Source organism: Neofelis nebulosa, chromosome 5 (genome assembly GCF_028018385.1).
Source record: "Neofelis nebulosa isolate mNeoNeb1 chromosome 5, mNeoNeb1.pri, whole genome shotgun sequence".
Taxonomy (NCBI): Eukaryota; Metazoa; Chordata; class Mammalia; order Carnivora; family Felidae; genus Neofelis; species Neofelis nebulosa.
This window is the reverse complement of record NC_080786.1, coordinates 131798876-131823940: the sequence shown is the minus strand read 5'-3', so window position 1 is coordinate 131823940 and position 25065 is coordinate 131798876. Positions and strand designations below refer to the sequence as shown.

Here is a 25065-nt window from a genome sequence, read left to right as displayed (position 1 = left end):
GAGAAACGGGAACCCTCTTGCACTGTTGGTGGGAATGCAAATTGGTGCAGCCGCTCTGGAAAGCAGTGTGGAGGTTCCTCAGAAAATTAAAAATAGACCTACCCTATGACCCAGCAGTAGCACTGCTAGGAATTTATCCAAGGGATACAGGAGTACTGATGCATAGGGGCACTTGTACCCCAATGTTTATAGCAGCACTCTCAACAATAGCCAAATTGTGGAAAGAGACTAAATGCCCATCAACTGATGAATGGATAAAGAAATTGTGGTTTATATACACAATGGAATACTACGTGGCAATGAGAAAAAATGAAATATGGCCTTTTGTAGCAACGTGGATGGAACTGGAGAGTGTGATGCTAAGTGAAATAAGCCATACAGAGAAAGACAGATACCATATGGTTTCACTCTTATGTGGATCCTGAGAAACTTAACAGAAACCCATGGGGGAGGGGAAGGAAAAAAAAAAAAAAAAAGAGGTTAGAGTGGGAGAGAGCCAAAGCATAAGAGACTCTTAAAAACTGAGAACAAACTGAGGGTTGATGGGGGGTGGGAGGGAGGGCAGGGTGGGTGATGGGTATTGAGGAGGGCACCTTTTGGGATGAGCACTGGGTGTTGTATGGAAACCAATTTGACAATAAATTTCATGAAAAAAAAAACAAAAAAAACAAAAAAAAAACAAAACAAACAAACAAAAAACATGGGGAAGACAGTGGCAGAATTACACATCTTTTCAGAACCTTCTCCAAACACTGTCTCTACATATCCACATAACAGATACAGCCCAGTCTGCTGCAAGTGCGGTCGGTGGCTTTAGGAATCTCTCCTGAAACGTTTCATCTGCTTCACTGCCATCTCCTCCATCACTGCTGCTAGTACACTGCTATTTTCTTTGCTTTTCTTATTTTCCTTCTTTTTTAATTTCTGACTTCTCAAATTATATGTGAAACTCCCAATTATCTTTAAGAAATAGATTTTGAAAACCACAAAATAGCACTATACAAAGATTGAAAACCAGAAGCAGCAATAACGAAGTTAATGTAGTTCAGAAACCTTTTCTGAGTAATTAAAGAAACTACTCCCTGTCAACAAAAACAGACATATCAAAAGCATGTATACTATAGTAGCATTGGATTATCACACATTCGTGAAGATTTATATATACACATTTGTGAACACTCTTAATTTTACCCGTTTTCACTTATTAATTTCAATCATAATATAAATCACAGCTTCAGTTAAGACTTTTCAAGATCACCGTTATTTTTTTAATGTAAAAGTAAACCTTCCAAATAAGCAATGTTTCAAATGACTACAACTTACTTTTAATAAAGATGAATAACAACATCGTCAATTGTCATGTATCTTTGAAAAAACTAATTAAGGAACAATCAGATTAAATAAAATACGATCGGTAATATATAAGTACAAAAAAAAAAAAAAAAAACTACCTGCTGAGAGTCATTTGATTTGAAAGCATCCTTAAGAATTTCAACTGCTCTTGATGGATCTACATATTTCCTTTTAGTACCAACAAGAAGTGCAAATAGATACCTCAGCTCACGCATAAAAGGCAAATTCCGATGCTCCTATTGGGGGGAAAATCTTAAGTGAAGATTAATCTTTATTGGTAAACAGATATTCATTTTAAAATGCAAAAACTTAACTAATATTGATTAGGGAGGAGTCCAGCACTCCTTACATCGTAATTAAAGAAGACTGTTGTGATCTAGGAGATTCAACAGAGTAGAGCACAAAAACAGCAGAGGACCTACGCTTAGCTCACAATTTTAGCACAAATGCTACATTTTTATAGCTAATCATGTTATTACCCAGCCAAGAATATCCTCCTCATTCAAGCCTATTTATTATAATTCTTTCCATTCAGCAAAGCCAGCTGCTGTGGACAGCAATAACAACAGCCGATATTCAATGAGTGCTAACTTCGTGCCAGGCACTATTTAAGTACTTTTCCTCAATAAGCCCATTTAAACAAAGATCCCTCCTCTTCCATGAAGACTTCCCAGACCCCTTCAAGTCAATAATTCCTTCAAACTCCACATCTACTAAAATGAATGTCTTTCACTCAGCAATGAATCACCAACTGGGAGTGTCCTGTGATGATCCTAATAATCAGACAATATGAGTCTAATAAGTAGAGTAGTTCCTAATATTAGACTAATGTATCATGCTTCTAGTGTTCCTTTGAAATCTTAACTTTTGTGTCTCAATAGACTGTAAGCTTCTCAAAAACAAGAACTTCTAAATTTCTTCCACAACTTTCTACTACACAAAGCAGGTATTCAATTCTTTACATTTGGTTTAAACCCTCCAGAAAAAAAAAACAAAAACAACCCAATATTATCAATTATGAACAACTTACTTTAAAACAAGAAGGAAATGTTTTTAAAGAATGGAATTCACATATCTCAGTTAAATAAATATGGTAACAAATCAAACAAGCAGTTCTTATTATATACTTAGCTCTTGCAATAACAATTTCAACACGTAAAGGTTATCTATTCGATTGAAATGAGAAAAATCTTCCAAGTGTATATAGTTGGTGTTCTCAACATTATAAACTGTAGGGATGTGTGTGTATATGTATAGTGCTGTCCAGAATGATATAATCAATGTAGAAATAGTTGTTCCTAGAATGCATTTTAAAAAGGAGTCCTAAGAAACAAGTGTAAAGGAATAAAACATTTGGCTCCAAATGCTTGGCATTTGATCCAAAAACAATACACTATTACAGCAATCACAAAGTGCATTGTCTGAATGAAAGTGCTAAGTTATAGAAAACATGTATTTTATATAAGTATAATAAAATCCATCATCGATGATAAAGGGTAAATGTAAAAGTTTTAAATGAAAGAAAACTAACCTATAATTTTTCTGTTGTACTTCCTACTCCCCCTCAAATGCCTTATATAGATAGGTTTTAAAAGTATAAATACAATTTTAATCCACAAAATAATTTCCAAAATACCCTTAATTTTCTGAGCTCAATTTCTTTCTTTTATGACCAAATCTAAGTTAGCACAGTTTTTTGAGACATTCCTTGCTAAGAACAAGGATGAAATAAATGGGCTTTTGAAAATTTAGTGTATTTCTGCTGAGAAGCACATTGGAAAAGTAAAATAATTTATTTAAACATTTTTGTTCTCAGCTAATTTCCATGGCTAGAAAATCTTTTTGCATTTCAAAAGGCAAAATTGTAAATGATGTTAAATGCAGCTACTACATTTGGCTAAATTATGAAAATATCACCACATGCAGAAACTATCCAAACTATTCTTAGTCTTTTAAAAAAGACTTCTCAAAGTATAACTGATGTACAATATACTGTACATTATAAAGTACATACTTTCCTGAGCTTCAGACATGTATACATTCATGAAAGCATCACCACAGACAAGACAATGTACCTATCCATCACTCCCACAAGTTTCTTCAAACTTTACTCCCTTTCCCTGATCATCCCAGGGCAACCATGGTCACTTTGTATTTTCTAGAAATTTACACAAATCAGATCATACTCTGTGTACTCATTTTAGTCTGGTTTCTTACAACAGAAGTAATTATTTTGAGTTTCATCCCCAAGACTGTGTGTGTTAACAATCCATTCTGTCTTAACGCTCAATAGTATTCTAATTGTCTGAATATCCCACACTTCTTTATCCAGTGACCTATTCCAGCTGTTGTGGCTATTACCGTACATGTCTTTGTGTGCACATATGTTTTAATTTCTCTTGAGTAAAAACTTGGAGAGAGCTTAGGTTGTATGTAGATTTATTTTTTCAAGAAACAACCAAACTGCTTTTGCAGAAGCGTTATACATGTTATATTCCCACTGACAGCTTAATAAGAGTTCTAGATCCATTTTCTACATCATTTGGATATGGGTTATATTTTTAACTAGTTCTTCCAGTAGGTACAAAATGGCACCTCTAGTTTTAATTTCAATTTTCCTATGAAATAATGTCAAGCACCTTTTCATGTAGTTATTTGTCTGTAGATCCTCTTTGGTGAAGTGTCTGTCCAAATATTTTTCCCAGAACAGTAATAGCTTATCTTATTGACTTATGCAAGTTCTGTATATATTCTAGATACAATTCCTTTATCTGATACGTGTTTTGCTAAGTGTGCACTTTATAGTATACAGTATATTGTACATCAGTTACACCTTAATAAGTCTTTTTTTAAAAAAAGACTAAGAATAGTTTGAATAGTTTCTGCATGTGGTGATATTTTCATAATTTAGCCAAATGTAGTAGCTGCATTTAACATCATTTACAATTTCGCCTTTTGAAATTCAGAAAGATTTTCTAGCCACAGAAATTGGCTGAGAGCAATTTGCTCCCAGTTGTGGCTTAGCTTTTCATTTTGTATAAATTTTTCAGATAATAAGTTTTTAATTTTGATGAAGTCCAGTTAATCATTTTTTTATGATTTGTGTCCTTGTTTTCTCCCACTTAAGAAATCTTTTCTTAACCTAAGACATTAAAATTTTCTCTAATGTTTTCATCAAGAATTTTTATAGTTTGTTTTCTTTTAGGTCTATAATCCATTATCAGTTTTTTTCATATATTTGAAAAAGATATGTTCTGTAAGGGCTGAGGGTTATCTTTTTGTCTACGATACCATTAGTTTAAAAGATTTTCCTTTGTCTACTGAATTGTTTTGTCAATTCTCATTAAAACCAACTCACTCTATATGTGTAGGTCTATTTCTGGATTCTATTCTGTTCCATTGATCTGTATGACTAGACTATCTTTTCACCAAAAATAATGCATAAGAGTTGATTCTTCCAACATTGTCTTTCTTTTTAAAACTACTATGGCTATTCTAGTAGTCCGATTTTCTATACAAATGTAATATCAATTTGTCAATTCCTATGAAAAAGCCTGCTGGAATTATGATAGAGATTGCACTGAATCTATAGATTAAACTGGGGATAATTGATATCATAACAATCAATATTGAATCCTCTCATCCTTAAACATATCTATCTATCTCTTTAATTTCTCTCAGCAAAATTTTGTGGTTTTCTACAAGTATCTTTTGCCCACTTTACCCCTAATAGTCCACATTTTATGCTACTGTATATATGTATTTTTTAATTTAAATTTCCCACTGTATTTACAAATACAACTGATTTTTTTTTTTAAGTTTATTTTGAGGGGCGCCTGGGTGGCTCAGTTGATTAAGCGTCCAACTTCGGCTCAGGTCATGATTTCAGGGTTCATGAGTTCGAGCCCTATATCAGGCTCTGTGCTGACAGCTGGAAGCCTGGAGTTTGCTTCTGATTCTGTGTCTCCTTCCTATTCTGCCCCTCCCCTGCTCACACTCTGTCTCTCTCTCTCTCTCTCTCTCTCAAAAATAAACGTTAAAAAAAAATTAAAGTTTCTTTTGAGAGAGAGAGAAAGAAGAAGGGGGGGGAGGAGGAGAGAGAGGGTGACAGAATCCCAGAAGGCTCTGTGCTGTCAGTGCAGAGCCCGACACAGAACTCGAACTCATGAACCGTGAGATCATGACCTGAGCTGAAGTCAACAGCCCAACACTTAACTGACTGAGCCACCCAGGTGCCCCTAGAAATAAAATTGATTTTTGCATGTTTGCCTCATATCACGTAACCTTGCTGAGTTCATTCCTTGGTTCTACCATCTTTTATTTATTTTTGTACAGTACTTAGAATTTTCTACATAGACAACCAAGCATATACACAAAGACACCTTTATTTCTTCCCTTCTAATCTTCATGTTTATTTCCTTTTCCTGCTTTATAGCACTGGTTAAGAACTCCAGTCTACTGTTTAACAGAAGTGGTGAGGACAGATATCCTTGCTTGCTCCTGATTTTTGGGGAAAAGCACTCAGTCTTTCACCTAAGTATTATATTAGTCATAGGCTTTTCATAAATGATTTTTATCAAGATAAAAAAGCTTCTTCCAGTTTCTAGTTTCTGAGAGATTTTAGATACATCAGCTTTTGTCAAATTCTTTATCTACTAAGGTGATTATATGGTTTTCTTCTTTAGTCTGTTACCATGGTGAATTAGACTGATTTTTGAACACTAAACCAACCTTGCAGTCTACATAAACTCCAGTTGCTGAGGTAGTATCCTTTATGGATGTTTCAAGAGTTATTTGCCAAATATCTGCTACAACATTTTGCTTTTATGTTCATGAAGAACATTGGTCATTAGTTTCCTTTTCTTGAAATATCTTTTTCTAAGAGTGCTTGGATGGCTCAGTCAGTTGAGCAGCGCACCTGGATTTCAGCTCAGGTCACCATCTTACAGTTCCTAGGATGGAGCCCTGTGTCAGGCTCGGTGTTGACAGCACACAGCCTGCTTGGGATTCTCTCTCTCCCTCTTCCTCTGACCCAGCCCTGCTCACACATGCTCTCTCTTTCAAAATAAATAAACAAACTTAAAAAGGTATTTAAAAATTAAAAAAAAATAAAAGAAATATCTTTTTCTATTTGGCTTCACAGTAATGCTGGGCGCATGGAATGAACTGGGAAGTTTTACCTCATTCTCAACTTTCTGAAAAAACATGTAGAGAACTGGTATTATTCTTTCCTTACATGTTTGGTATAATTCACCAGTAAGCTACTTCATTGTTCAATTTTTTGGTGAGTAGGTTAACTAAAAATTCTATTTCTTTATGTAATATAGGGATACTCAGGTTATCTATTTTTCCATCAGTGAGCTTCAGTAGTTTGTGGCTTTCAAGATATTTGTCTATTTATAATATTCCACTATTCTATTTTATTTTCTAGATAATTTATAGTGATGTCCCTCTCTTTCATTGTTTATACTGGTAATTTGTTTCTTCTTTTTTTTTTTTGCTCAGACTACCTAGAAATTCATTTTACTGATCTTAAGAAGCAGCTTTTGGTTCCATTAATTTTCTCTACTATTTCAATTTCATTTCTATTTCAATAATCTAGCTCTTATCTTTATTATTTCCTTTCTTCTACTTTCAAATATTAATGTGCTTTTTTTTCTAATTTTTTGATGTGCAAGCCAATGCCATAAATTTGAAACTATTCTTAATTTCTAATGTGTTTAGTTCATGTTTTTTCCACTAACATCTGCCTTAGCTATATCCTTCTAATTTTGGTATGTTGTGTTTTAATTTAAAATATTCTGAAATTTCCCCTCTGATTTTCTCTTTGTCCCTTGGGTTATTTAAAGGTGTATTACTTAATTTTCCATAATCAGAGAGATTTTCTAATATCTTTCTGTTGTCAAATTCCATCTTTATTCCACCACAGTCAGAAAATATACTTTGCATGCTTTGAATCCTTCAAAATGTACTGAAACCTGTAAATCCAACCTTATTACTTTATTCATAACTAAAGACAGAAATTCCACAATGACTCTGTCATTTGAAAATTCAAATTCCTTCAGGTGTTTGCCAAACGGAATTCAATTAAACATATTCACTGCTCATATGCATCTTATCTATGAGTAGTGGAAAATGAGAAAATATTGTTTATTTGGAAATATTCACCCTTAAACAAGACTTTAAATAATACACCTTATGAGTAATAAGCTTTTAGCTATTTGTATGAAGATTACCACTATTATGAACTATTTATCTCTGTTTTCTCAACATTTGAACATGTTTTGTCATCAGTTTATGACTGTTTAAGCCAAAAGACATTATGAATGGGAGTGGGGAGGGGTGAGATGTTTACGGTGAGAATCCATCTTTAGACTTCTAGTACCTCACAATTCTCCTAGACATTAAAATTACAAACAGTACCTTGGGGTGTGTGGGTGACTCAGTCAGTACACCTGGTGTTTTTCATCACCTCAGCTGAATGTAGCACCAATCAGTGGCTGATAACCATCTATTAGTCCCACATATCTGCTTCAGAGATGTCAGTTATAGTATGTATTGATGTTACCACGCCACATTAAAGAATAACTTCAGCGGCACTGGGGTGGCTCAGTCAGTTAAGCATCCAACTCTTGACTTCAGCTCAAGTCATGATCTCAAGGGTTCATGAGTTTGAGCCCCGCAACAGGCTCTGTGGGGCCAGTGCAGAGCCTGCTTGAGATTCTGTCTCCCTCTCCTGCCCCTCTCCTGCTTGCTATCTCTCTACCAAAATAAATAAAAATAATAAACTTAAAGAATAACTTCATTTGTGAAATAATCTTTTAAAAAACTGCACAAAGTTCTTCTAAATAAAGGGTTTTTTTTTTCACAATTGAAGTAGAGATCCTTTTAATTCCTTAACCTAAAGGGACACCTGGACATACTGATCCATCTACTGCAAGAAAACAAATTTCTCTAGAAAGGTGAAGGTAAGATTTATATTTTTCATAGGTACTCAGCTGAACAATCCTAAAATTAGCTCTGGTACATAAGCATGGATGTTATGATCGTTTTTAAATACGACTCTAAAACTAACTTGGTCTTATTCAACATTTTGAAAAATAAAGTAAATTAAAACTCTTTAAAGCACTAAAATCCAGAAACAAAAGAGAAAAAGTCAAGATACATATAAATACCTAATTGGAAGCAATATTTCCAAATAATGTCACGTAAATTATAAATATACTTCAACTGAGACATGAGAAGAAAGAGCTGTGGGGGCACTCGGGTGGCTCAGTCGGTTAAGCGCCCAACTTTTTAATTTTGGCTCAAGTCATGATCTCTCAATTCATGAGATGGGGCTCCACGCTTGGCTATGTGCTGACAGTGCAGAGCCTACTTGGGATTCTCTCTCTCCCTCTCTCCCTCTGCCCCTCCCCAGCTCCTAGGCCACATGCGCACTCTCTCTTTCGAAATAAGTAAATAAACATTTAAAAAAAAAAAAAAAAGGAAAGCATTATTAAAAAAAAAAAAAAAGGAGGAGGAGAGAACTGTGATTATTAACAAGGTGTGATAATGGAAGCAACAGTCCAAAAAACTTCATGGAACAACTGTAATGAGTGAAGGGGTTTTGCTTAATTTCTCTGCAAGTCTGTGGGGTTGTCAGGTAATCTTGGTCCCCTTTGAAAATGGCTTGTTTAGGCTTGCTTACCAGCCTGATACTCTACTGCTCAAAGATTATAGCCTGAAAAGCTAGCTATAAATCATTGTATTGCCACTAGTTTGCATTATAAATGTTTCATGTTTACAGAACAAGTGATTTTCAAATTACACACTAAAAGAAAAACAGGAACGCCTGGGTGGCTCAACTGGTTAGGTGTCTGACTCTGGGTCTAGGCTCAGGTCATGATCTCATGGTTTATGAGTTCAAGCCCCACATCAGGCTCTGCACTGACAGCACAGAGCCTGCTTGGGATCCTCTGTCTCCTTCCCCTGCTCACTCACATGTACGCGTGCTCTCTCTCAAAATAAATAAATAAATATTTTTTAAAAAAAGAAAAACAGGGGTGCCTGGGTGGCTCAGTTGGTTAAGCGTCCGACTTTGGCTCAGGTCATGATCTTGCAGTCCAAGAATTTGAGCTCCGTGTCAGGCTCTGTGCTGACAGCTTGGAGCCTGGAGCCTGCTTCAGATTCTGTGTCTCCTTCTCTCCCTGCCCCTCCGCACTCACACTCTATCTCTCTCCTCTCTCTCTCAAAAATAAGTAAACATTAAAAAAAAAATTTTTTAAAAGAAGAAAAATATAATTCTATTACATATCATTAACACTAAAAGGAAGTCACGCAAAGTTCAATACTTTACAGTAACCTAACACTTTAACTTCTTTGTGCAACCAGTCCCCTTTTAGGGCTACAATTTTTTTTATGACAAGATCCTTAAAGCCCTAAATACTCACATGTATCACCTCCATAATTAATTTCTTACATTAAATATAAGTTTCTGCATCAGTCCTACTTTGAAAAGCTAACATGAACACAGTAACATCATCTGAGGTACTTACTATGAACTATGTACTTCTAAGCCCTTTGTATGTTTTACCTCATTTAATTCTCAAAACCGTATACAATAATTACTAATATTATTTACACCTTTCAGGAAAGGAAACTGAACAGACAGTTCAAACCTTAAATCCACAGCCAGAATACCTAGGCAATCTAGCCCTGATTGTGTGTGTGTTCTGTCACGTTATATTGCCTAACAATATAAACTTACAAAAAGGAAGTTACAGATTGGCACTGCAAAGACAGCCAGTGCAAAACTAATCTTTTAAAGGGCTCATCTACACAAAAATTTTTATTTTCACACAATTTTTCGGGAGGCAATTGAAAGAAAAACCTTGAATTATAAATTAAAACCTATAAAGTTCCTGAAATTTGACAATTCAAAAGAAGAAAAAGGGAGGGGCACCCAGGTGGCTCTGTCAGTTGAGCAACACAACTCTTGATTTCAGCTCAAGTCATGATCTCACAGTTCATGGAATTGAGCCCCATGTTGGGTTCTGTGCTTTCTCAGAGCTGTCAATCCCTGCTTGGGATTCTCTCTCTCTCTCTGCTCCTCTCCCCACCCCCCAAAATAAATAAATGAACTTAAAAAAGAGTGAAAAGCAATTACTAAAGTGACACAATAAACTAGCATATTATTGACACACGTGAAGAAAAATTCAGATTTATAATATACTGATAAAGAATAGAAAGTTACTGTAGTAACTGAGATTAATGGGCTGACATTCAAAATTAACAGTTTCATATTTGATGAGACAAACTGCCCTAAAATCAAGCACAGATAAAAGAATATGATGACACACACACACACACACACACACACACACACACACACACTGCTTAAAAATCTTTCATAGTTTTACCTTTTGGTTTCGGGGTAAATCTTGAGCATTTGACGGAGGCTTGTAATTCAGAACTAATCTTCTAAATTCCAAAAGATTGAATAATGACTGAAAAAGAACAACAATTTAAGAAAATCTAGGGGAAAGTTCTATTAACAGAACTATAAAAATATGACTGGTCTTAGAGATTTATTTTTGACAACTATTCTACTTATACACAGGATTGTTGCCACTAGCCAAGACCTATTTTCTCCTAGAGAAAATGTCAAATTTCTTATATACTGACACACTATTCTTTATCATTAACAATATTTATTGTACTGAAAAGCAGAAAATTAATTGTGGACAACACAAAAAATCATACTATATATTATTAAAAGCTTTCTTTCTCTATGTGCATAATAAGCAGTTTCCTCAAAAGGTACACAAATGCTAAGTCTAGAACTTTTTAAACATGTTATATTCACTGCGTTATCTTGAGGTTATCAATACTACAAAAATGTAGCACTAATAAATTTATGGGCCAGCTGCTAGGTGATAGAGACATAAAGAAATTACATATTATCTCTATGCTCAAGAAGACACACAGCCCAGAAAGGAGAAAGATATTAGGACAATAGAAATCTGACTCCAAGATACAATTCTATTGATCTCACAGAGGATGAGAGCATACGAAAGATGTCCACAGGAAAGCTTCCTAGAACTCATATTGTCATCATCATGATTATTTGTTTAAAAAAATGAAATAAAATGCAACTGAAAATAGCAGAACCTGTCATACACAGTAAACACACCAGAGTACTGTTTGCAAAATTTTCATTGTATCCATTTTATATACACGTGTGTGTCAAGTGTTTTACGATGTAAAATATATTCCTTTCTGTTGAAAATCACTATAGGAGGCAAGGATGCATGAGGTCTTAGCAAAGTTGTGTGAGCCAACTTGATAGAACATAAAGGTAGCACCACAAATCAATCATAAAACAAGATTTTGTTTAGGAGTTGGGGGTTAGGAAAACTGGCCCACTATCTATAAAGAAAAAACTAGGATATAGATATATAGATATAGATGTGGTTTAAAGACCTAAATATGAAAGATAAAACCAGGGGTGCCTGGGTGGATCAGTCCGTTGGGCGGCCGACTTCGGCTCAGGTCATGATCTGGTGGTTTGTGAGTTCGAGCCTCACATCGGGCTCTGTGCTGACAGCTCAGAGCCTGGAGCCTGCTTCAGATTCTGTGTCTCCCTCTCTCTTCCCCTTCCCTGCCTGCTCTCTCTTTGTCTCTCTCTCTCTCAAAAATAATAAGCATTAAAAAAACATAAAAGAAAGAAAGATAAAATCATAAAGCTGGCAACAGAAACTGTAGGAAAATATTTTGGTTATCCTGTAATCTCGAAGTATTTCTCAATTAAACAAATGAACATGTGAGGTAATTAATTTATTCATTCATTTAATAAATATTTATGGAGTACCCACTACATGCAGACACGAGGAGAACAAGAAGCAGAGAATAAAATATATTGAGTCTCTGACAAAATAAGAATGGTATGGGAAGTGAAGAGTATGCAAGCAAAAAGAAAAAGGAGAAAATGTCCTTCAAATATAGCAGTGTATCAGAGTAACTGTGGAACTTTAAAAAATACCTAGGTCAGGGGCTTCTCAACAAAGATAGAAAAATAAAGTACCACAGAAAATTCTGAAGTACTTCAAAGAATCAATGGCAAATTTCAAGATGGACAAGATTTGCAATACAGAACTTCTTGATTTATGATGGGGTTACATTCGGATAAACCCTCCCTACGATTAAAGTATCATTAAGCTGAAAATGCATTTAATACACAAAACGTACCGAACATCTTCGCTTAGCTTAGCCTACCTCAAAAGTGTTCTGAACATTTACATTAGCGTACAGGTGGGCAAAATCATCTAATACAAAGTCTATTTTATAACAAAGTGTTGAATATATAATGTAATTTATTAAATACTGTACTGAAAGTGAAAAACAGAATAGGTTGTATGGGTACAGAATGGTTGTACGTAAAACGTTGTTTACCCTCATGATCACATGTCCGACTAGGAGCTAGCATCACAAGAAAGTACTATACGGCACACTGCTAGCCCAAGAAATGATCAAAATTTAGAGTACAACTTCTACTGAACATATACTGCTTTTGTACCACTGTATGTCAAAAAATCATAAACTGAACCATGATAAATCAGGGACCTATACTCTCAAATGTTGCCAGATCCAGTAAGGTAAGGGAAGAAAACTAACTTTTGGATTTGGCAACTGGGAAATCACCTTTTCAGTAGAATGATGGAAGAGAGGCAGCAAGGAGTACTGAAGAAATGGGATAGAAAAATGATAAAATACAGACTGTTTTATGAGTAGTTTAAATAGGAAAGAGAATAATGACAAATTAGGATAATCTCAATCCCACTTCTTTACTCTAAACTCCCATTAGGGAACATTTTTCTTCTCCCTGAATATCTTTCTAAACAATTATATTTCTTTCGGTGTGGGTCTATTGGTAATGAATTACTTCAGCTTCTGCTTAGTGTGAAATTGTTTTTCTTCGTTTTTGTAAGATTTTTGCCAGTTATAGAATTTTAGATGGCCAGTTATTTTTTATAGCACTCTAAAAACAGTATTTCTGTTCAGAAGTCAGCTGTCAATCTTCGTTTTGTTTCTTTATAGAGGTGATACAGGCACCTCTTGTTTTAACGCTTCATCTTAATGCATTTTGTAGAGCTCATATTTTCTGTAATTGAAGGTTGATGGCAACCCTTTGTCAAGCACGCCCATTGGCACCACTTTTCCAACAGCACTTACTCATTTTGTGTTTCTGTGTCACATTTTGGTAATTTTTGCAATATTTTAAAATTTCTATTATTATATCTTTTATGGTGATCTACAATCAGTGATCTTACATGTTACTGATGTAAACTTTTAGGGGGCTCTGCAAATCATGCCCACAAAAGATGACAAGCTTAATCAATTATGTTGTATGTGTTATGATTGCTGCCCCAACTGGCCATTCCTCCTTCTCTCTGACTCTCCTCAGGCTTCCCTATTTCTTAGGACACAACAATATTGAAATCAGGCCAATTAATAATACTACAGTGGCTTCTAAGTGTTCATTCAATTGATTTGGTTTTCAACTGTTTGGGCAAATTTCACTGCCATCTTAGTGTAAGAAACTGCCACAGCCACCCTAACCTTCAGCAACCACCACCCTCATCAGTTGGTAGCCATCAATATTGAAACGAGACCCTCCACCACCAAAAAGATTATGATTCATTGAAAGCTCAGATCATAGTATTTTTTAGCAATAAATTATTTTTAATTAAGGTATACATATTGTTTTTTTCAATGTAATCGTACTGTATACTGAATAGGCTGCAGTATAGTATAAACATAACTTTTATACACACTAAGAAACCAAAACATTCATTTGACTTGTTTTATTAAGATATTCATTTTATTGCGATTGTGTGGAACAAAACCCATGTGTCTCTGAGGTGTGCCTATACATCTTTTCCACCTGGCTACTTTTAGGATTTTCTCTTTGTCCATAGTTTTTTCCATTTTATGTGCCTTGGCACAATATTCTTTATGTTTATGCTACTTGATTCCTATTGTTTCCAGTATCTGTGGCTTGATCCCATTCATCACATTTGGAATATTCTCAGGCATCTTTTCAAATATTACTTTTGCTATATTCCCTTTTTACTTTCCCTCTATAACCATAAATGTTATGTCAACACAATTCACCATGTCCAAAATATCTCTTATATCCTCTTATCTGTACTTCATGGCTTCAGTCTGAAAATGTTCTTCAAACCAAATGTCCAGTTAACTAATTTTCTCTTCAGTTGTGTCAAATATACTGCTAAAGTCATCCACTGATTAACTTTATTATATTCAGCAATTCTAAAATTTCTATTTTGCTTTTTTTTATACTTTTTACTTTTCTATTGAAATTCTCAATCTTGCTTTTAATTCCTTCATCATATTAATAGTTATTATAACAATTCAATTTTCAGGTTTCATATTGCCAGTTATTTTAATTTTTGATTATAACTGATTATAACTGATTTGAATACTAAACATTTATTTTTATGTGGAAAAAGTGGAGAAAATTCAAAGTTCTAGATAATATTACCTTCTAACAGAATTTACACATTTGCTTCTGGCAGGCACTAAAACTGGAGTCATTTGCAGTCCCAGATCAACTTAATCCAAACAATACTGAGTTGAAGCTGAAATTCAAACACTATGAAGCCTGGCTTATTTTCAGTTCCCACTAATCCAACATTCTAGCCCTCTAGAATTTAACTGGAAGTCTAAGGTGTTTACTAATGCTCCAAGTTTGTACAAAACTATGCTTACCTTCCCAACCACTCAGCAGCCATTTCTGGAACTGTCTCAAGGATAAAATCTGCCCAAAATATGAAGCTTACTCTAAAAATGCTGATCTTTCAGAGCTTAGTCTCAAAATCCCTCACTGCTTTAGTGTTAGGTGACATAGTTGATTTTTTTGTTGATGTTCTTTTGGTTTGGTTGAGTTGGGTTCCAGAAAAATATGACCACGTAAGTGGTCTAATACAACCTAATAAGCTACAACTCTAAGTAGAACTTGTGATCATTACAATAAATCACAGAAATTAATGTTTTTAAGTCACAAATACTGTATATCCTCAACCATAGTCATAATAGTACTGATCAACCTATTTCTTCAAAAAAAAGGTGGGAAAAGGTAAATGTCACTGCTGCCTAAACTGTGTCTGTGATTGATGCATCCTGAAAACAAGTATCCTTTCACTGAGTCCGAAGCTAAAAACTAAATTTTGAAGGTCACTTGCTAAAATGGAATTTGGCTAAACTCTTGTTAAAACAGAAAGCTATGAGATGAGATTTCAAATAACTTGTGGAAAACAAAGAGCAATGACAAGAAAGCAAAGGGATATAAACTGTCTATAATGAAGATACTGAAGAAAAGTAAGATCACTTCTCCTTGGTGGATTAGGAAAAAAAAAAAAAAAAAGAATGGTATCACATAAGTTCAGAGTAAGGCAGGGACTGGAAATAGATGGCATGATTAAAAGATGAAAGTCTGTATACAGAGCAATTAAATCTCCATGTCCTTCCCAGATACAGAAGATTGAGACAACTACCACTTCCTTCTGTGGGATACAGGAAATTTTGTCTTTGGATATAACTGAACTGAATGGACTTGGTTTCAGAAAAATCATAGTGTCTGTGTGTGTGAGGCAATGAGACTCAGGGCTACAAATAGGAGGAGTAAGTAAAAAACCCTGCAAAGTGATCCCCAATCAACCTTCACACAATCACCTTTCTCTAGGCTTCCTTTTAGAAAGCCAGCAATCATGCTTAAAACACAAAGAATCGGAATCCAGCTTGAACCTGAGACAGAGAAATCTGTGGTAAAGGGAACCAAATTTGGAAGGAAGGAAGGAAGGAAGGAAAGAAGGAAGGAAGGAAGGAACGAACGAACGAACGAACGAACGAACAGGGGTGCCTAGGCGGCTCAGTCGAAGCAGCCGACTTCAGCTCAGGTCATGATCTCACAATTTCTGAGTTTGAGCCCCGCATTGGGCTCTGTGCTGATAGCTCAGAGCCTGGAGCCTGCTTCAGATACTGTGTCGCCCTCTCTCTCTGCTCCTCCCCCACTCACACTCTGTCTCTCCTACTCTAAAAAAAAAAAAAAAAAAAAAAAATGGAGAAATGTTAAAAAATTTTTTTTAATTAAAAAAAAAATGAAACAAAGAAAGCAAGCAAGAAAGAGGGAGATAGAGTTAATATGTTTCTGCATTCAGAACCATAACAGTGATGTTAGAGGAAATTTTAAGAATAAGTAAATAAAAAATGGAAAGAAAAAAATGGGAAACTGACTACTCCAGGAAAACAAAAAAATTACAAAGGGATACTCCTAGTAAACCATTATAATGTTTACAAAATCATAGAAAATGTAAACACTGACTACTGACTATTTAAACTTATGATATAACTATGTTGAGAATGAAAAGAAAGGCAATTCTAGGTACATGAAATGGACAGCTAATTCCTCATCTATCTCAGCAGGAAGGCATGTCATTTAGAAAAATGACAAGAAAAAAATCTAGAACTGGTTGTAGTTACTTTTAAGACTCATCACTATAAGGTAGGGAGGTTTGGGGTAGATTACTGTTGTTTTTCACTATAAGCCTTTTATTGCTGTGGAATTTTGTATTTTCTCTTTGAACCAGGTACTTCTGTTCTTTGATGAAAATTAAAGAGTTAAGAGAAAATAATGCGAATAAACATGTTAAATGATGTCCTAACATGTTTTGAAAACTTATAGCATCTTTTCGATCCCGATCATTTGGGTGAGAGAAGCATCTTAAGTTTTCAATTCCACCATATATAATATATGCTCGTTTTTGGTTCTTTCAGTCACCCATTCAATAATTACCTAAAGGATTCCTCCAATGTGTTAGACACTATACTATATACTGGTATAAAACAATAACCTAGAAAATCTGTGCTCTGCCCTCAGGATACTTGTGGAATTACACGATTTATGAGGAAGGTGACCATATCCTTTATCTTCCAACTAACAACCCTTTTGAGTGTGAAATAGAGTTATAAGACTTATTAATAAGCACCAATGGATCTACAGTAGAAGTGAACTGGGGCTGTACAAGGCAAACAGATGTATGAGCATCTTACTTCTGAGCATCTCAGAGGCATCCAAATGGGAAAGGCACCAAGGGCCATCATGAGAATCCATGAATTATACCCCAAACTAGCAAGAGAGAATATATATACCTCTAAATGAGTACCTCATTTCACTGATACCCTAGTGGAGAAAAAGAGCACCAATTAGTCCTTTTACATATAACTTCCAAGATAAAAATACTCGACTAGATAACGAGTTAATGCCCAATCTAGGACGGTCAGGCTAATATTGCTAGCATCCAAAAGATTTAAGCCATCCTCTGTACCATCTTCTCCTTGCTTATGGTCCCTTTCTGATACTGTTTCCCTTTTCTCCCAAAATATTGGTGCCAGTATCTAAAGGAACAAGTAAAACAAAGATGTACCCTCTGTAGTCTATCCCCGCTACCTATTCTGCAGTTAGAGGTTTATAATCTAAGTAAATGTCTATAATTGGCAGATATATTTACAAAGAAAAGAAGTCCCAGTTGTTTCACACTAGTCCTGCCAACTAAGTAAATTCCACCCCTGAGAAAACCCTGTAAGTGAAACTTTACAGTGCATTTATGTCATAGTTTGAACGAGTTTCAATTCACTTTGGAAAAAAAAAATAAGAAACTTCCAGCACTAACAAGAGATTTCCTGCCCGACTTCCCTTCATAGGTGAAAAATTCCATTTATGATGATAAATTTTTACACCTCAGATGATATCCATAGAATTAAAAAGTAATGTCACAAAATGAAAAAAGATAAAAGATTTTAATTACTAGAGATGAAAATGAAAAGCTACTTAAAAATAGAATAGACTTGGGCGCCTGGGTGGCTCAATCAGTTGAGCATCCAACTTCGGCTCAAGTCATGACCTCACGGTTTTTGAGTTCGAGCCCCACATCGAGCTCTGTGCTGACAACTCAGAGCCTGGAGCCTGCTTAGGATTCTGAGTCTCCCTTTCTCTCTGCCCCTCTCCCACTCACACTCTATCTCTCTAAAAAATAAACATTAAAAAAATTTTTTTTAAATAGAATAGGCTTTAAAATTACAGCAAAAACAAAAAACAAAAAACAAAAAACAAAAAAAAAACCTTGAAGTGGTCTTTTGACAAGTTTTTCTTCCTACCCACAATTTCCCAAAACCTGAAGTGTAATGTGTATCCACACACCCAAAAGCCAATAATCTTAATACTTCATTATAACCCAAACTTTTCAAGGCTAGAGGTCATTTCTGCAATGTGTCTAGATTTTGCAAAAAATAATATAATAATAACAATAATCCCAAGAACCCTATACTAGCCTATGTTAGGAGTGTGGTAAGGCTACATTACCAGTTACACAGCCACTAATCCAAGGAAAAATTTAAAAATTCGTGAAATTATTTCAAATTTTAAATAGGACAAGCAATTTTTGCAGTCCATTCTCTTCCCCACCAAAAAACACCAAAAATTTGAAAAGTCAAACAAAAGCTAAGATTAGCAAACACCACTTAGAGTAGAAATAGATGGACAACAGTTTCAAATTTGAACTAAGGGGTGCCTGGGTGGTTCCGTCAGTTTACCATCCGACTTCAGCTCAGGTCAGGATCACACAGATCGTTGAGTTCAAGCCCCACATCTGGCTTTGTGCTGACAGCTCAGAGCTTGCCTCAGATTCTCTGTCTCCCTCTCTCTCTGCCCCTCCCCTGCTTTTTTTCGTTCATTCGTTTTCCCTCTTTCTCTCTCCCTCTCTCTCAAAAATGAATAAACTTAATAACATAAAATATTTAAGGATACTATTCTTCCATGTGCAATCAATTTAATATACAAGAACTACTATATAACTTCAAATCTAATGTTTGAAGAATCAAAATTTTAATTTCCACAATGATTGAAGAACAGATGCCTGCACAAAAAAACACTCTGCTTAATTTCTTCACTTTAAAATAAAATTCTCGGGGTGCCTGGGTGGCTTAGTCGGTTGAGTGTCTGCCTTTGGCTCAGGTCATGACCTCACAGCTTGTGGGTTTGAGCCCCAAATGGGCTCTGTGCTGACAGCTCAGAGCCTGGAGCCTGTTTTGGATTCTGTGTCTCCCTCTCTGCCCCTCCCCCACTCATGCTCTGTGTCTCAAAAATAAACGTTAAAAATAAAAATAATAAAAATAATAATAATAATAATAAAATAAAATAAAATTCTGGGGGCACCTGGATGTCTCAGTCAATTAAGTGTCCGACTTCGGCTCAGGTCATGATCTTGTGGTTAGTGAGTTCGAGCCCCACATAGGGCTCTGTGCTGATGGCTCAGAGTCTGGAGCCTGCTTCAGATTCTGTGTCTCTCTCTCTGTCTCTCTCTCTGTCTCTGCCCCTCCCCCCACTTAAACTCTGTCTTTCTCAAAAATAAATAAACATTAAAAAATAATAATAATAAATAAATAAAATAAAATTCTGGGAGTGCCTGAGTAGTTCAGTCAGTTAAGCGTCCCACTTTGACTCAGGTCATGATCTGGTGGTTCATGAGTTCGAGCCCTGTGTCAAGCTCTGTACTGACAGCTCAGAGCCTAGAGCCTGCTTTGGATTTTGTGTGTGTCTCTCTCTCTGCCCTTTCCCCACTCTTGCATGCTCACACTCTCTCTCTCTCTCTCTCTCTCTCTAAAATAAACAAATATAAAAGAAAATTAAAAAAAAAAATTTGAACCAAGATACTGAAAGAAGTTTATCCCATGAAAACAAAAAGTGGTTATCCCCATTTCTATTAGTATGAATTTAGTCATCATTTCAAACAGGCCTTTCTTACAATACGGTGTATAGAAATACAAAGCACCTATTCTAACTAAGAAATATTGATCATTTGCAAGTATTTTCTTCTAACAGTTTTTCTAAAAGAGGCCTCATTAACCAATGAGCCTCATTAGCTGGCCATTAAAGTGCAGAGATAGCACCTACTTGTCCAAATACAGGCAGCAAAGCATAATTGAAGACTCACATCACAGCCTTCAAACTGTGCTTCATATTTTTAAAATAAGGTCTAAATTATAAAACTTATATTGAACAATAAAATGTAAAAACTCTTACTAACAGTGCAAAGTAAAGTAAAGCAAGACATAAAGATTCTAATAAAATTGTAGATATTATTGTCAGGTACATGAATAATTAATGTATAATCAAAGACAGGAACAAAGGTATTACTAAAGATTTATGTTAATTCAGGTATTCATTAACATTTTAATAGCCTAAAAAACAAATAACACAGTATATTACTTAAAACTAGTATACACTACAGAATTTAGAGACATAAATCTAGAAAACCAAAGGGAATCAAATTGTACGATATTATGTGCCAAACAAAAAAGGGAGTGACAGTTGGAAATTATAACACTGAAGTAGAAAAAACGTTAAAATTACAGAAGACAATTAACAATTTTATAGAAAATGAACTAAATAACCAGTTAGTTGCTTTAATATCACACAAAAGTTTATACCATCGTACTTACAGATTTGGGAAGCTACAGAATGAAGAGATATTTTGAATATAAGAAGAAATGGCATACATAATGATTTAAACAGTACTCCTCAGGAATACAAAATAATAAGCTATTATTCAACTGTATTAGGAAAACAAAAGATTTTCCTAAAGGGTCATAAAAATTGAGCATGTTATTATTCATAGATTGTTTTATTTTTTTATTTTATTTTTTTTTTTAATTTTTTAATGTTTACTTATTTTTGAGAGAGACAGAGACAGAGTGCAAGCAGGGGAGGAGCAGAGAGAGAGGGAGACAAAGAATCCGAAGCAGTCTCCAGGCTCCAAGCTGTGAGCACGGAGCCTGATGCAGGGCTCGAACTCACCAACTGTGAGATCATGACCTGAGCCGAGGTCAGACGCTTAACTGACTGAGCCACCCAGGCGCCCCCATAGATTGTTTTAAGGAGATCATTTAATTTCATGTTTTCTAATCTGATGGATAACATTACCAATGTCTACCTGAGAATAGTAAAGAATTATGACAATAGTATCTCATAAAAGAAAAGTGAAAAAGAAAGAAAGAAAAGAAAAGAAAAGAAAAGAAAAGAAAAGAAAAGAAAAGAAAGAAAGAAAGAAAGAAAGAAAGAAAGAAAGAAAGAGAAAATTAGGGGGCGCCTGGGTGGCGCAGTCGGTTAAGCGTCCGACTTCAGCCAGGTCACGATCTCGCGGTCCGTGAGTTCGAGCCCCGCGTCAGGCTCTGGGCTGATGGCTCGGAGCCTGGAGCCTGTTTCCGGTTCTGTGTCTCCCTCTCTCTCTGCCCCTCCCCCGTTCATGCTATGTCTCTCTCTGTCCCAAAAATAAATAAAAAACGTTGAAAAAAAGAAAAAAAAAATTTTAAAAAAAGAAAGAGAAAATTAGTCCAAATTGAGAAGAGGATGCATAACTATGCATACAAATATTTTTCATTTTAGAATAAGGGTTTCAAGAAACATTTCATTAAGGGCCTTTCAAGTTAAAAAAAAATTCATTACTCTTGATTTATCAATATTTATTCTTTACACATCATATGCTTAGAAAATTATGTCAATCTATACCCTCCTCAAATTGTCACCTTATATTAAGAATATAAGTAATTAATGGGGCGCCTGGGTGGCGCAGTCGGTTAAGCGTCCGACTTCAGCCAGGTCACGATCTCGCGGTCTGTGAGTTCGAGCCCCGCGTCAGGCTCTGGGCTGATGGCTCGGAGCCTGGAGCCTGTTTCCGATTCTGCGTCTCCCTCTCTCTCTGCCCCTCCCCCGTTCATGATCTGTCTCTCTCTGTCCCAAAAATAAATAAAAAATGTTGGAAAAAAAAAAAAAAGAATATAAGTAATTAAAATGAGTATAATTCTATGAATAACATCTTCCATCATGTACAATAATTTAATTTGGTTAACAACAACAAAAAATAACAGTTCTGCTTTCCTATCTCGGTTATATCCTTCTCAAGATTTGCAGAGTAATACATACAAAATATTTTTTACTCTTTCTACTCTGACAATAACTCCTAACAGAAGGGAGGAAGGAGATTATTTCCAAATAAGTGAAAGGGTTAAGTACTACTCTACTATTAAAGCTTCATACTGGGGTGAGGACAAGAGAAGAGAGAGGAGTATTAACAATCCACAACTAGCTCATTGGACAGAAGGACATATTAAAACCTTGCTTACATTTATGTTTAAAGTACACAATTTAAAAGACACACACCCCAACCCACTTTCCATTGCCATCATGCCCACCAAGTAAGATCTGCATGAAGATCCTTACCTGAATAACAGCACTAAACCAGCAAGTATTGCCAACATTCTTTAGTCCAACAGGAGCTTTGTCCTGCCTTTTTCTATCGTAAGGGTTTCGAGAATCCCTCCAAACTTCTGTAGGCGTCCTCTTTAAACAGGCTTTATTTTCTGCTATGCTGGCTTCAAGAACTCTTAAACGATGGAACGAAAATGATAAAAAAAAAAAAAAAATACACTATTAATTTAGTGCTGTAACCTAGGAAATAACATACCACAAACTGAGGATTTTAATTACGTAAGCTAGGGATAACGTATCTGGGGAATTAATGTTAAACACAAACTTTACTCAAGTAGAAGTTAGTTTTCTGTAAGCACACAGTAGTGGCAAACATATCAAGAGACACGCAGCCTTTTTTCCTAAGAAAAAGGAAATTTCAAATGCAAAAGACAGTGTTATAAAACAGAAAATATATTATGTTAAATTATGGTTCAACAGATTTGAGGTTTAGTACCAGGAATATAGCACCTATATTAAGTTTTCTAAGAAATCACTCTAGTAAATATTTATAAAATAACATAAAGACTAGTTTTTAATAATAACTGCTTTAAATCACCAAGAAAACATTCCTAAACAAACTGAACTTTTACTCCTCTGACCATTAATTTTCCTTTTCTATTAAAAGGGAAAAAAAAGCTAAGGTAAATTCTAGAGTTCTTTCAGTTCTAGGGTTCTATGACTTATGACAGCTAAATAAAGAGAATAGTTATGTGTTTATTTTTTCACCCAAAAGCTTACCTACATACATATCAGAATAATAAAAGATTTACCTCTTAAAAATAAGCTTATCTATATAATATCTTACATACATCTAAACATGGCAAGAATAAGGCTACTTTGCTTAATCACGTTTTTCTTGCTCGTAACCAAGTAACAACATGCAGGAAAACCTTAATTCCCAATATAACTAACAAAGCATTTTGCCTGTTCAAAACGTGTCACTACTCTTAATAAACATAAGTAATATTCAAAGCGTCTTAACCCATTTTGTGTTAATTAAAAAGACTTTATCAAGAGTAAGTTTTTCCAACATTTTGGCTACTTGTGAAAATCTCACTCATGCTACACCATCTTTATTTTAAAGATTTTGCCCTCTAAGATTAATGTCAAATTCATATAGCTATATTCCTTAATTATGGGGGAAAAGTAAATTATACTTTTATCTCTAACAGTATTATTTTCAACATGACATTAGATAAAATATAATAGGACTCAACTTATCATCGCTTAAGTTATGTGAATACAGGATAACATCATCACTTAAGTTATGTGAATACAGGATAAAGTCTCCGTTTGGGAATCAATGAAACCACATCCTAAAAAATAGCAGGTAACAACATGATAGGTTGAAATGCAAAGATCAAACTCAAAACACTTATAAATGAACACCTCAGGGGTGCCTGAATGGCTCAGTTGATTAAGTGTCTGACTCTTGATTTAGGCTCAGGTCATAATCTGACGGTTCACGGAATAGACCCCCACGTCGAATTCTGCGCTGTCAGCACAGAGCCTGATTGGGATTCTCTCTCTCCCTCTTTCTCTGCCCATCCCCCATTTGCACACATGTGCACCCTCTCTCAAGATAAATAAAAAAATAAAATAAAAGTAAAAACAAACAGTTTGCAATACCTCTGTAACTTTTAAAAGTGATCCAGTATTAGTAACAGTACTGTGCCCAAAAACCAGCTCTCACATGCAACCACAGCCCATGGGAAGCTTTTTCTTATCAACTATTTACCAGTAAAAGGTACCAGAATCCTTGGAAATACTTAGGTGAGTTGGGGCAGAAGAAAGTAAGAATTTGTCTAGAATAGCCCATTGTTAATGAAGTTTTCAAGAACGTAAGGGGGAAATAAAAAGTAAAAAAGCCAACTTGAAAGACTCCCTACTGTTCAAGTCGTACAGTTCAATATAATATAATAATAATATATTAGAACTGATTTTGTACAAGGCAATTATTTAATGTAAGTATACAAAAAGGAACTATAACACAAAAGACTGCTGTATATAAGGTATATTTAATTTTTTATTGACTTTTACAAATGAGAGTGCTTTCCTTTGACAATTTTGTTCTTTTTGTAACGCATATGCATATTTAGGAGTATAAATAAAGGAAATTTATTTCAGCCTTGGTAATTAGAGATGAATGAACTAAAACAAGCAATGAGTTCTGGGGAAAGCTGCAAATACCACAAACAGGAAAGAAGAAGACTCAACTCAGTCATATGTAGATCTCTTCATTCATTATAACAAAAAATATGGGTTTTAAAGAACTAGGTTTATTGTAACATTCCTTAACCACACCACATGGTAGAACTATCATACTAAAAGATGGTGGATGGAAG

At 35.1% G+C, this 25065-nt stretch overlaps 1 protein-coding gene across 6 annotated transcripts in view; it reads right to left on the bottom strand.

The window, feature by feature from the left end:
• The window catches only part of USP25 (ubiquitin specific peptidase 25), a 151232-nt gene that overhangs the window by 75229 nt on the left and 50938 nt on the right, over nucleotides 1-25065 (bottom strand). For 5 of the 6 annotated variants that reach the window (XM_058731764.1, XM_058731765.1, XM_058731762.1 and 2 more), the window contains 3 exons: nucleotides 22691-22853; nucleotides 10755-10841; nucleotides 1452-1589 (listed from right to left, as the gene is read on the bottom strand). In XM_058731764.1, coding sequence (XP_058587747.1) covers nucleotides 1452-1589; nucleotides 10755-10841; nucleotides 22691-22853 — 388 coding nt within the window. The remainder of the gene's footprint in view (nucleotides 1-1451; nucleotides 1590-10754; nucleotides 10842-22690; nucleotides 22854-25065) is intronic. The other variant, XM_058731763.1, reaches the window with a different exon arrangement.